Below are 14,833 nucleotides of genomic sequence, written 5' to 3'. Positions count from 1 at the left end.
ATATTAAAGTACTTCAGTATAGTCTCTTAGTTTATATACTGCCCGCAAGTAAGACTCACTTTTGGTATATCTGTTGTTTTTGTTTTTGTTTTTTTTTTTTTTTCACTTCAGCTTTCTAAAAATTTGGATGTCAGAACTTGCAAGGCTGTACAGTTAGAAACACTAATTAGGGACTGGAAAGTCTAAATAAAAGATAACAGAATATGGGGTTTCTAACCTTTAAGTTGCTGTGTCCCCATTCAGACTTAAATAATTTTCATCTGACAGACATTTCATGATCAAAAGAATTCATGTTAGTATATTATCTAAAGATTTGTAAATATTTTTATTACAGAAAATCACTAATTGGCCCTGAAAGAGTTGGAGGACAGTATTACCACCAAGGCTACAGCTAAAGCACCTTGTTAGGAACTGATATGTAATGTTACGTACTACACATGAAAAGATATACTGATTTTAAGAGATATTTAAATGTAGTTTTATGTCCTTGCATAAGGTAGTACAAGGACATGTTTGTGTCCTTGGGATAATAATGGGTTCTTATGATCCTAATTTATATGAATTTATCTAATTTCACTGAAAAAAAATCCACAAACATTGCACTCTTTTATGATGTCAGATGTGGCCCTCCACAGATTTTTATACCATAATAAGAGCTACAGAACAATAGCAGGTAGTCAAAGAGAGCTATTAGCTGTCTATGAGTAACAGTACTTAAAAAGATTGTAGAAGCTACTAAAATGCAGGTAATCATAATTTCATCAGGAAAAAATAATGAGTCTGTATGGCGAAAGAACATTCTTCATCTCTAGTCTTCTACTTTATTGTCCTGGAGCTATTATACTGCATCTCCCTCTTCTACTGATTGCTGCATTACTAAGAGCCCTGTAGGTCAAACTCAAGGTACTGTGTTTCATAACAAGAATAATTTTTACAGCATTTTTGCTACAGATTAAAGAGGTACACTAACTCTGCACCTTTGATAAAATATAACCAACCAGATTATTTTAAAGATGAACATATTTGAGAACTACATTGACCCCCTATCTGACAGTGGTATTCATATGAATATCCTAGTCACTTTAATATCACCACTGCTGAACAAAAGGAAAAGTATACTCCTCCCAGTCCATCTGACTGCACAAATAAAACTATTCTTTTAACTTATTCCTTTAAGGTAGTTGTTAGTATCCTTTTCCTGTCTATATTTACATTTTTCCCCAACATTGTATTATGAGGAAAGACAATATGTGCTTTATATTTTATTTCTCTGATCTGTCAGACTGATTCCTTACAGAGTTACTCATGCACTTTGTTGGCTGCAGAGGAGCTCTGTGCAGTACCAGGTTATTATAAACAGATGGGCTGGAAGAAATGGACCACATTTTTCTGTGATGTAGCTGCAGATAATATATATTCATGTCCGTAACAGAATGTAAACCATATCTCTATACCCAAGCAAAGATTTACTGGAAATACTAAGACAGTTGGAGAGTCATAAACCTCCTCCTTCCAAGAGCAATAGATAACAGGACACACATGCTGCCTCTGGGGAAGCAATTGCTGCCGTGTGTCTGCAGATATACATATCTAAGGCACAGCCTTAGCCAGCTTTGTCTATAACAATATATACATGGGGTATATATACATTCCTAGGTGTATGAAAAGATAGGCTCATATATATATTTGAGCCTTCCTTAAATACCCAAAAAGAATAGGCTTGTCTCTAGACAGATGCTTCTGTGCCCAACACATGAGATCATTCATCTAGCATAAACCTTTTTCTTCCTATGTATGACTGAAATTCAGAGTTGCACATGTAACGAACACAGTAAGATATACAGGATTACAGGCATGTAAGCCTACTTTTCAGGCATTTTATTTTACCAAATGCATATTCTCTTCTTCTATTATCCTGAGTAAGCAATGAGTGTGTGGATACAGGCAACTGGCAAAAAGGTCCATCAGCCAGAGAATGAAACTGAACCATGCTCCAATATTTATGTTGTATTTTAATTGCAATTGTTAAATATGTATCCCTGCAGTTTCACGCAGAAGTATTTTTTGCAGATGCCAATGTCACAAATGTACCAGAGAAGAACACAGATGAATTCTGATGAAAGCTTCCTACAACAGGAAGTAATTTTTAAATACATGCCCTTAAAATTCCTGCAAAACTAAAATAATATTTTGAGACAATCCATAAAAGTTCTCAATTAACATGAAACTGCATTTTACTACATGAATCAAGTTCAAATTTTAGCTACAAAGAAAATTCTTAATAAATAATGATAACAGAAAAACTGGAAGTTCTCTGTCATCTGTACATAAAATCTGATATAAAGAGCACTGCATCTGCTGTAACAAAAAGTCACTAACCTCAGTTCACCAAAAGGCTAGACTGAAAAACATAAGTATGACTGGTATGCTGGAGGCAGGACTGGTGTGATAATCTTAAGTACCATGGCATCTTATCACCCAGAGTTTTTCCTGAAAACAGAGCTCAAGGCTTCTGCAATTGGCACAGCTGAAGCCTCTGTGCTAACCAGTCTTACCACTGAGTGCCTACATGTCTGTCTCCCCTGAATCTTGCAGCCAAAAATTACTACCTTTTTAGTACCTTTTAGTCTACTCTGTAGACCAAATCTGGTTGAGAAACTTCAAGAAATGAAAGAGAAAATCAAAGGTTTCCATCTGACCTGAACTCACACTCTCATGAACTCTAATGAAATTGGACTTGTCCCAAGTCTTGAAACAGCAATTTGGTAAGTTTGTATTAGTTTATTAACACACACACACAGAGAAAAGGATAACAAAGGTGGAGATACAGTCACAAGATAACATATGCCTATAGAATTATTTTGTACCAATCAAGACTATCATCCATCAGATAAATAGCCAAGTGACAACTTGTGAGTTAGCCAAGTGACAGCAAACAAGCGTTTTTGAGATCAGGCTCCTGAAAAATCACATTTGTTTAATGATCAAATGCTGCACTGCATGATGCAGACAAATTTGGCTCTGTGGATAACACTCCATATATTTTTTATGTAGGATCTTAAGAATATAACCGCATACACTATGAATATTTAAGGATCATACACAAGCTGGATCATCAGTAGAGAGATGCCCTTCACTTAGATCTCTATATAACAAATATAAATATTTATTAGATTGTACTTGTACTAACATCATGTATAATACTAAAACATGTACAGCTGCATCAGCATTTTCTTTTATACTCTGTCTAGCACAGAAAACAATTTTGAACTGAAAACTTGGTAACTAATGTCAAGGAGAGAATTATTTTTGCCAAGCAAGGACAGCATGCAGGGGATGACAGAAGAATTTATCCTGCACAAAATCTTTCTGCAACATTTATAATTAGATGCTGGAGTTTTATGTATTTTGTTAGTGAATTTTAGCCCTCTGTTTAACAATGATTATAAAAATCAGATCAAAACAAATCAAATCAAGAAAAAAATACAATGCAGTCTGCTTTAGAGCACATTGTCAGTTTGTGAGAAACTCATAGCAGTGATGAATTTGAAAGCAGTGTTCACATTTGTTGCTGCATTGCTCTCAGGACAGTTCCTTTGGTTTCACGAAGCAAGCCTTATTTATTCAGACCAACATCTTTTAAGAACAAGATCCAAACTGCAGTTTGCACAGGTAAGCAAAAAGTTCTAGAACTGCCGGTTCCCAGATACTGAAGATTTAGTGCTGACTCTGGATTTTGCTCTTAAAAACACATGAAAAAGTTGCCTTTTACTCTGTATTTATGTTGCTGGATTTTTTCACAATAAATATATTTATACTTTTGACAGACCAAATCCTCCAAAATCTGAATAAATCCACTCTGCCTTCATCAGACTGCCATTCACAGTATCCTTCTAAACCTCAATAGGGTCTATCAGATAATACAAACATTATCCTGTTTATCGTTATTATACTAAAAATAAAATTTGATTTTTCAAGTCACAGCAGGTGCAAGCTGAATAGAGCTTAGCTCTTTTTCTAAATGCCTTGGGCATAAATAGGTAATCAATCATATTTAATCAATATGTTGTTCAGCCATGCAGATTCCCATGCCTGTAATTCCAGCTTTATTCAAATGCTCTTTAGTCTCGGAACATTCTTCATTGATTTTTTTTCCTCATCCGAAAGAGGCACAGAAATAAATAAGTGGTACATCTTAAAACTTAGAAATATCTATGTAGATATTAAAAAAAAAAAAGAAAAAAAAAGGAAAAAAAAGAAAAAATAGAATGTTCCCTGTTACCTACCATGATGTCCAATATATTTCACTATTTTAAGTTTTGGAACAACTCCTCTTTGTTGTCCAGGCCCCACTCTCTTTGACAATATCCTACTGTGATTATAGTAATGGTCTTCAAAAGCAGCAGAATAAAGCACCAATTTCTCACTTTAACATACTTATTAAAGCTGTAACACAGGCACAAACATGCCATGAAGAGGAACTGCAAGTCTGTATACACAGTTTCCATCTACATTTAGAAGTGGTAGTATAGATTTAATAGCCCCAAGAATTCCCATTTAAAATATAAAACAAAGCTTCCAAAACTGCAATTTTGGGGATCGCAGTCACATATAAATGTTTATATATGATTATATATTTTTAAAATCTTAAAGTGTGACAAAATGCTTCTTATTGTCAGTCTTTTAATTGTCTAGGTTGGCACTGAATAAGCATGAGCATAGCTTTTCAGTTTGTTTGAAAACTACTGAAAAATGTAAATAACCATCGATCTTAGAATAAATAGTTGAATGTGGTATTTGCTTTTATTTTAAATAGCTTAAGTGAGAGGAAGAACAGCACGACATTAAAAGCACAATCTATCTTATTGCATGGTTCTTTTGCAGTGACTTTTTAAAAACATTGCTCTTATTCCAGAAGATAACAAGAAGCTGCGTTTGGCTGGTTTGATCAGTGAAATGAGAGGCAAGAGAGAATATTTGCATTTAAAATTGCTCTTTAATCTGGCTGTCCTAGACCCAGGAGCTGTACCAGCTTCACAGTGTCTTGATAGACTGGCCTATTTCTTGCAAACAAATTATATATTTCTTTGTAAATGCAAGAAGCTCATCTAAGCATTCATACTAAGATTAGTGACTTTCTATGTAAAAGTTTCCTTTCTTATCCAGGAGTAAAAATACAAGTGGAGGTAAAATATAAAAGCAATGCGTATATTAGTCACAAATGTTTTGGTAACTCTTTGCATCTGGTCTAAGGGAACAAGCGATAAGTCACTTCAAGACCCACATTAGACCTCTTAGCAAGGCTCACCATAGCTCTTAAAATAAAAGAAAAAAAAATATCACTGCACAGCTCATTAGTAGCTTCTGATTCAGAAGGAACAAATACAGATCCAGAGTCAAATGCTGTCCAAAACAGGATCTGAAAGCAACAGTATTTTTGGCTTAGATCTGGGTTAAGCACCCTTCAAATATTTAGCTTTAATCCCGAGTGGAAGAGTCTGGATACTCTGATTAAATATACTGTGTGGAACACTGGCTTTGCCCAGAAAAGTTGTCCCATCCCTACAAGTTGTTTAAGTCCAGGTTGGATGGGGCTTTGAGCAACCTGGTCTAGTGAAAAGGCATCCCTGTCCACGGCAGCAGGGATGGAACTAGATTATCTGGTAGGTATCTTGCAACCCAAACTGTCCTATGATTCTATGATTCCATTATTTATTGCCTCAATAGCAGAAGACCTACTCAAGTGCTCTCCACTTCTGTATAAATCATGAATCCCAACCTGTCATGCCTATTGCCTGTTTTGAAAGTCACCAAGACCTGAGCCTTTAAAAATGCTCGCTCTTCTCAAAAGAAGACTGCTGAAGTCTCTCCCCAGTCTGTAACGATGATACCAGTGTTAACTTTCCTTACTGTATTTGAGCACGTGTCCAACCAAATCACAGAATCACAGAATCATAAAACGGGTCAGGCTGAAAGGGACTAAATGGATCATTTAGCCTCTCTGCTAAAGTGGGGTCATCCTAGAGTAAATGGCACAAGGTTGTGTCCAGATGGTTCTTGAATATCTCCAGTGAGGGAGACCCCACAACGCCTCTGGGCAATCCGCTCCAGTGCACTGTCATCTGCAAAGTAAAGAAGCTTGTGGAGGACCATCTCCCATGAGAGGGATCCCATGCTGGAGCAGGGAAAGGACTCTTCTCCCTGAGCAGTGGCAGGAACAACGTGTGATGAACTGACCATAAACCCCATTCCCTGTCTCCCTGTGCTGCTGTGGTGGGGGGAGGAGATAGAGCTTGGGACAGAGGGAGGAGTGGGGGAAAGATGGTTTTTAAGACTTATTTTACTTCTTGTTATCCTCGTCTGACTTTGTTGGTAATAAATTAAAGTAATATCCCCAAGCTGAGTCTGTTTTGCCCGTGACAGTCATCAGTGAGTGACCATTCCCAGTCCTTAACTCACGAACTTTAGGTTATATTTTCTCTCCCCTGCCCACTTGCGGAGGAGAGCGATAGAGTAGCTTTGGTGGGTTCCTGAGATCCAGCCAGGGTCAACCCACTACAACTGTCTTATCTCAGCCCATGAGTTTTCTCACTTTTACACTTCTGATTCTCTCTCTGATCCCAGTGGGGGCAGTAAGCAACTGTGTGGGGCTTAGTCTTTAGCTGGGGTTAAAGCACAACACCAGGTCCCAACCCAGGACCACTCCTCTTGATCCAAGAAGCTGCACAGTTGCTGTCAGTTATGCTCTCCATCCAAATTCATACCAGTGAACTGTAAAATGATGAAGGGTCACATAGTAACTGGGTTTTCCCTCTTACATAAATCTTCTAATGTCAGTACCTCCTCTTCTTGTGGGTAATCTTTTGAAGTTCCTCTAAGATACTCTCTAGGCTACACACAATGAAAAGCAAGTTTCAAAAGCAATTAAAGAAAAAGGCGTGAGGTGTGTCACTCCCCCTTCCCTCTCTGGCCCTCTTCTTTTCTGAAAGCTGTTCCAAATAATTTTCCCTCTGGTTAGGCTTGACATTCAAAATGTTGAACATTAACATATTCACGACAATGATAGGACTTTACTTTTTGTTAGACATTTGCTTTTATGGACTCTCAGAAAGGCCTTAGGAAACCTCACAATATTTATATATTCGATAATCTAAACTTGTAATGGTTATCCCAACCAATCTGAACAGTTAGATGTTTCAAGGTCAAACAGCCAATACAATATCTGACTAGTAGTGCTCAGCAAGTAGATAAAGATTTCTTTGCAGGAAGTGCTGTTCAAACACTTACAAAAAATCTGCTGTAGCCATTCTATTCAATTTCTTGATTCACTTTCAGCTCCACATTTAAATGACTATATTTCAATAGAGCAAAGAAAAATTAAGAATATGGATACTCACAGTCAATGACATAGCATTCATGTGTACAACTAATCAAACTTGCATATATTAAGCAAAAACTGGTGTGAAATACTGTAATCAAAAGTTAAAAACATAAACATATAAAGAAACTGTAATGCACTTGTGGGTTGCCTAGGATCAGAATACAAAGTAAATTGGATAAATTATTAATTACAAATTAGTTTTTCAACTGTAGGATTAAGTATGAAAGAACAACAATTACACACGACATTTGCTGCTGGTCAACAAATAGATCTACTTGCTTTTAGTATCCAGTCAGATATATGATTTATTATATGGTTTATTTGTGAAGAAAAACTGTGTTGATTACTTCCTGCAAAAATAAAAATATTTTCTCCTAAAACATCATTTACAAATTACTTTTAGATATATGACCATGAACTTTTCCTTGCACCTGCACAGCATCAGACTTTTAGTTATCATCTCAGTCCATAAGATACCAAAATGATTTAGATTGCATTTAAAAACTTTTATAAAATGACAAGAGATTTTCATTGCAAACTTGTGCATGACAGCAGTTCCATATATTCTTAGCCATAGAATATAGATATTAAAAGGACACAGGAGATGAAAGGATCTCCAAAATATGTGAATTTGTCTTATATGTATGTGTTTTGCTGCTATCTAAGAAGGCGAAATAGAAACACAAACACATTTGTTTGTTTTTATTGGACTAATGTATTATAAACTCAAATGACTCTTTTAATTGTGTGTGTATTTTGTACTTCTAAGAATGTTAGCATTTCAAAACAATATTGAACTGGCTGAGTGTCTTCCTAACCTTGATAATCCAGCTGCCTTAATTTTTCCTTTGGCTTTCCATATATACTTTTCTAGGAAAAGTGTAAGCAATGTCGCCTAAAAACTGTTTAATACTCTAGGACATTTATTAATACTGTAAATGAAAAAAAAAATTCTCCATTTATAAGCTTAATCTTACATTACAAGGGTTCTGTTTTGACACTTTTCACTCATGGATGAGAAAAAGATGCCTATCTGCACAGAAAGGAAGGTCTCATACATTTTGATACTAACAGATAATAATATACTGTCTATTAAGGAAGGGTATACTTTTGAAATTCTTTTTCTTAGCAGGACTTTCACCTAATTTAATGATGGAAACGGTGTTGAGGTAAATAATACCAGAGTGACATTTTCCCCCCTCCTTTTTTTTGCTGCTCTTGCTGAGTTGTGAGCCTTGGCATTAACAGAATGTTCATCCCTGTTTTGAAATGGCCATGATCTAATCTCTATGCTACAAATACACATGGCTGAGTAAAGGTTTAACAACAAAGATTAATTTCGGTTTCATTTTCCTTTCTTTTGTACTAGGATAACCATTAATTGAATAAAACTGTGTCTTCTAGTGAAAGGATTAGGGAATAGGTGGGATGTTAATCTTACTCTTGGACTTGACACAGCTAGAAAAAAATCAGACATCCTATTGGACAGTACTTTCTCTTTTATTTGGATATCCCTTGTTATGGTGATAGTTACAGGCAAAAGCATTAATGAGGATAGCTTGCAAGCTTTGATGTGTAAGTCACAATTATTTTTAACAACTTATAAGATAAGGTAACAGCTAGTACTGCTCCTTGTTAAAGATGCATCATTCTATCAGCTTTCATGAAAACTACCTGGATTTCTATTTGTTGTGTTTCTGTAACGCAATGTAGAATACAAATATGTAATAGAAAGGATTTGGAAGAACATCCCACCCCCATTTTCTCACAAAGGATATAATCTGTTATTCCTAGGAACTTGCTTACAGTAACAGCTGACTTTTAGTATAAAATATAAATTTTAAAATACCTGTATTGCTCTTTTGTGTCACCCTGAGAACTACCCAGCATGATCTCTTGTCTCCAAAACTAAGCTGTAAACAAATCTACAAACAAGATTGCAGACACATTCCATCGCCCAGGCTGTTGTAAAACTTCAAAGGGTACGCACTGCAGACAGAGGAATTATTGGCCTGAAGTATTTAATCTCAGCAGTACTTGATGTACATCACAGAGCTTGGCTCACACACGTTCTGAATGAATGCAGTTACTTACATAGTCCTCGTAGGCCTCGTGTGCAGGTGGCGGGGGTGGTCTGTAACCCGGGACAGACGGGGCTCCCCTGGCTCGAGGGGTGGGCACACCCCTTGCCACTGGTGGCACAGGGAGGGCTCCACGGGTCACTGGCGCTCCTCTGGGTGCTTGGGCACCTCGTCCAGGCAGGGGTGGAGGAATCGCACCCCCACGACCCCTGTGGGGAGCAAACAGGAATGATCACTTTGGCGTGTACGGCAAGAGAGGACATGCCCATGTTACCCCATTTTAAAGGCTCTTACATTTGTACTACTATTTAAAGCATCATGTAACTGTGGGATTACAACTACAACTACAAGCACTTTCAGGCGATATCTTGGGCAGAACTTCTATTATGGAAAGGCATTATTTTTAAGCAACCCAGTGGCTTTTATATCTGATCCTCTTGTTGCTTGTACTAAGGAAATTCTGAATCATTCTAATTCACAGAGTTGCAGAATTGCACTAAAGTAGTTCTAGAGAATGAAGAAAATGAGGAACTTTTTCTGTTGCTCTCAAATTATTTTACAAGAGTAGCCATCACTCTCATTCTCATGTTTATTAGTGGGTGGGAGAAAGAGATTGGCAGAAGATGTTACAAGATGGCAGGATCTTGCAAGGCAAAGTAGAGGAAGAGTATAAAAGGAGAGCCATGACTTTCCTTCCTATCTAATTTAGTTCAGCACAAAGGAAGGGCAGCTTGGGATTCTGCTTTCCCCCACTGCACAGAGAGAAAAGAACACATAAACAAGCAGAGAAAGAGGTTTATCATCTTTCTGGCTATTTATGCTGTATCTGCCTCACTGTACTAATTAGTAAGTCAGAAGAAGCTGTTACTGTTTAAAAAAAAGTTCTTGCAACTATACCATATAATGAATTAGAAGTAGAGTATATCAGGGAAGCAGTCTGTGGGTTTTGTTTCAGAGCAGCAATGCTCCCCAATGTGCTGCCCTTTCTGAAGACCAAGAGTGTCAGGTATAGCTGTGCATGACACCCAGATCCAGAGCTGTGGCTCGTTCCCTGCTGAGACAACCAAATGCACAGCACTAGCTTGTGATGTTCACTACTTCACGACAACTTTTAGTAGTCAGTTTTAGACTTAAACAATCACTGAATGGTTTGGGTTGGAAGGGACCTTCAGAAATCCTCCAGTCTAAACGCCCTGTCCCTTGGGCAGGGACATCTTTTACTGGGTCGAATTGTGCAAAGATGTGTCCAACTTGACCTTGAACATTTCCAGTGATGGGGCATCTACAACTTCTTTGGGAAATTTGTTCCAGTGTTTCACCACTCTCATTGAAAACAATGTGTTCCCTCTTTCAGTTTAGAACTTGAAAAAAAACCTCTCTCTGTCCTACAAGCCCTCTTTATATATATGGAATGGCTGCAATGAGGTGTCCCCAGGGCCTTCTCTTGAACATGCTAAACAACCCATGCTTTTCCAGCCTGACTTCCCAGGAGAGACACTACGGTCCTCCAATGACTTTTGTGGTCCTCCTCTGGACCTGCTTCAACATGTCCATGCCTTTAATGTACTGAGGACCCCAGAGATGGATGCAGCACTCCAGATGGGGTCTCACAAGGGCAGAGTAGAAGGCAGAATCACACCCTTGACCTGCTGGACATGCTGTTTTTGATGCAGCCCAGGACATGTTCGGCCTTCTGGGATGCGAGTGCACATTGCTGGATCTTGTCCAGCTTTTCACCTTCCAATTCCCCAAGTCCTTCTCTGCAGGGCTGCTCCCAATCCCTTCACTCCCCAGTCTGTGCTGACACTGGTGAGTACCCACAAGAGGACCTTTCACTTAGCCTTGTTGAACTTTATGAGGTTCACTCAGGCCCACTTCTCAAACCTGTATCAGTCCCTCTGGACTATATCCTTCCCTCAAGTGTATCAACCACACTACCATAAATATAATAATGCCATTAGCATAAATTATTAGCTTAAAACACTTCAGTTTTGGTTTTTTTTTTTTTTTTTAGTATTCCCCTGAGATTTTTGACTGGAAAATAGGAAAAGCATCTAACATCATAAGATCTGTGCAACTGATTCAATCAGTAGGGTATTTTGCAGGAATGGGGGGCCAGCACTCCACTGATTATCCTTTGAACATAACTTAAACGCTGCCAGTTTGTTGCAGTGATGTGCTGAGCATCTATTAAGTTCCAGAGATCTTAGCTGTAAGGAAGAATGAGCCCAAAAAGACTTCGAGTGGAAGATGATCATGAACAGCAACTGTAAAAATTTCTATGCATGTGCATCATACTACTGGTAAAAAAATCCATCCAGGAAGAAATGACAGAAAACATGGTAGACATCTTCAGGGAAAATAAAAACAAACACCAAGGTCATAGGTAAGATCAGCCTGTTCAATTCCCAAAGAACTCCTACATCAGCATAACATAAGGTACTTTCATATTCTATTTCCTCCAAAAATAAAAGTCAAGTTTTTAGGACACATCCTGAAAATACCTCTATGGAGAGAAGACTAGAAGTTGCTAGGTAACTCAGATGCCCAAGGCAACAAATTTCTCAAGGATTCATGGTAAAAAATAAGTCTGAAAGAGTGCATTTATATTTTACACTGGCTTTATGAACAAGCAGAGATATCTGTTATCTAGATATGAAAAAATACTTGAAAGAATTCAGGAAACATTCATATACCAATGTTTTTAGATTATGCCAATCAAATTCTTGTAAAACTGATAACCCATCAACAACTACGTAATATAATATATTTAATTTTATATACATAATAGATATATTACATATACAATATATATCTATTATATATATTATATTAATATGTATAAAAAAGTAATTATTTGGCAAATAAAGTTCCATTCAAATTATGTAGTCTTCTTAGACTACATTAGTTTTTGGCCAGTGACTTTATGCTACTGACCATACTGGTACATTGCTAGCATAACAGTATCCTTTCCTAGAAATATCCTCTCGTTGGCTTTATAATCTGCTCTCATTTGTTGTTTATTACTTAAATATATATATATATATTTATATATAAAAATATATATATATATATATAAATATATATATGTATACTGTCCACTGTAGCCTGTGAACTGTAGACCAGAGAACCCGGCACAATATAGACCACACAAGTTATCAAAAGACAAATATTTCAGTTTGCTAACCAGCACGTGTATGTGTTTTTATTTATTTATTTATTTATTTATTTATTAAACTATGTTTTTTTACTATTGCTTACACTTTCTAAAGCTCTTAGCATAATAGCTCAGGTTACCACACCTTGAAGGAGCTGCAGGCGGCACACGGATCCCTCTTCCTCGAATACCCCGTCCACGTGATGAGTCCTCAGAACCATTCAAATATGACAGTTCTCTCAGCTGCTCCTGGCGAATTTCATCATTATAATCCTGAAATGCAAAAGGTGAAACTTGCTGAAACTTTGTATTTTGGCTGACCTGACAAACCACTCAAACCAGAAATTCCATCATGGTATTTGGGTGACTTGTTCTGCATTATCATTGGTATGCTGAAAAATTGTACAGTGGGAGTGGACAACTGCCTAAAATATGTGGACAGAAAAATGTGGACACTATGGGTAGTGAAGGTAGTCATAAAGAGCATGAACATGCAAAATGAAACACACAAGGCATAGAACACATAAACAGAAATATATCTATATGCAAAATGTAAATGGACTTTCACATACAAAAGGTACTAATCTCAAAAAACTTGTAATTAGACAAAAAATTCATTTTATAAAATATAATTTTATATTTTGGCAATTTTTCCTGGCTATCTTTATGCACTTAAAACACAAATTCCATCCTATATTGCACCTTAGCATAACTGGATGATTTAATTCAATACCAATTAGCATCACTGAACGTACCCTTCAGCTCCTGAAAGGAGCTCTCTCTTTAGGACTCAAGTATTAAATGAAATAAAATAGGCCCAGTCTAAGTCAGCAGGGTATCAACTCCAGCACTTTAATTTCTGCTGGCTCAGTAAATATCAGATGAACTTCCTTTTCTTACTGATACAAAATAGAATCACAGACTCATGGAATGGTTTGGGTTGGAAGGGACCTTAAAGCTCTAATTCCAACCTCCCCGACATGGACACCTGTGGGAAAAATCCCTTACTCAGCACCATTTTTCGCGAATGAATTCAAGCAGGACAGACTATTGTCCAGGAAGAATTCTCTTGTAACTTGATTACTCCATACCTATATACATACTCTGTATTGACTCTGAGTTCGAGCTATCCAGCCAGGAAGACGTTACTTATCAGCACACACACCATACAGCCACTCCTGTGGCTGCTTTCAGCCACAATCAGGCTTCAAATGGCTTTCCAGCTGCACCTTGCCATTCTTTTCCCACACACACTAATGTTAGCTCTGGCTCGCTCAGGACCACAATATTTTTGCTTTAATATTTTCTTCCTCTTCTATCATCCAGATGGCTGGTGTTGTCTTGTTTAGCTGCTCCTACAGACACCTTGTTGACTTCCTCTTCGTTGGAATGCATGTTTGGAAGAGATGACCCTTGAACATTAATCAGTTCTCTTGGCCCCCTGTCCCTCCAGGCCTCTATCCCACAAAGCAGCTCCCTGAAGAGGCCAAAGTCTGCTCTTCTCAAGTCCAGTGTAGAGCTTGCTGCACATCCTCCTTGCTGCCCTAAGGATCTTGAACTCTACTATTTCATGGTCACTGCAGCCAAGGCTGTCCTGGAGCTTCACATTCCCCACCAGCCCCTCCTTGTTGTTGAGGTCAAGGTCCAGCATAGCGTCTCTCCCCAACGGCCCCTCTAGCACTTGGAAAAGGAAGCTCTCCTCAATGCATTCTAGGAACCCATGTGCCCTGCCTGTTATCCCTCCAACAGATATCAGGGAGTTTGAAGTCCTCAATAAGGACCAGGGCTTCTGAACAAGAAGCTGTTCCTTTCTGTCTATGGAGCGTTTCATCCACTATAATACATGATGACCAATTTTTACTTATTTTACAAGCTTTGTCTCAGTCAGAAGTTCCTTTCTCTTTAGCTTCCTTCCTTTCTATTCAGCTCTTTGCAGACTGATCACAGTCCTAAGAGTCCACTGCAGTAGCCAGCTTGCTGGAAGCATAACCATATGACATATAATTATTGTTTCAAAACAAAATGAATTTCAGCCCTTCAGTCCTTCCATCCTTCCACAGGCAAGTGCCATTTGCTGTCATGCAAGGGTCTGAAAATGCTACTTCTTGGGTGAGTGACCATCCAGGGCACATTACAAGTGACACCTCTTTTAGCCAAGTTAAAAACCAAGCCAACAGTGAGATGGAACTGTGGCCTTGCTTCTTCCCTTCTAGG

The 14,833-nt window shown here is 37.8% G+C and overlaps 1 protein-coding gene across 1 annotated transcript in view; it reads right to left on the bottom strand.

Moving 5' to 3' along the window:
• Positions 1–14,270, bottom strand: part of LOC114066911 (KH domain-containing, RNA-binding, signal transduction-associated protein 2-like) — a 110,312-nt gene extending 96,042 nt beyond the window's left edge. Inside the window, exons 1-3 of the mRNA XM_027901972.1 lie at positions 14,184–14,270; positions 12,765–12,892; positions 9,476–9,671 (exon numbers count right to left, since the gene is read on the bottom strand). Of these exons, the coding sequence (XP_027757773.1) occupies positions 9,476–9,671; positions 12,765–12,892; positions 14,184–14,270 (411 nt within the window). The remainder of the gene's footprint in view (positions 1–9,475; positions 9,672–12,764; positions 12,893–14,183) is intronic.
• Between the last annotated feature and the right edge of the window lie 563 nt (positions 14,271–14,833).

Source organism: Empidonax traillii, unplaced genomic scaffold (genome assembly GCF_003031625.1).
Source record: "Empidonax traillii isolate 1590-97213 ecotype Southwest subspecies unplaced genomic scaffold, ASM303162v1 scaffold829:size344425, whole genome shotgun sequence".
Taxonomy (NCBI): Eukaryota; Metazoa; Chordata; class Aves; order Passeriformes; family Tyrannidae; genus Empidonax; species Empidonax traillii.
The sequence above is the reverse complement of the archived record's forward strand: the minus strand, read 5'-3'. Positions and strand labels throughout refer to the sequence as shown.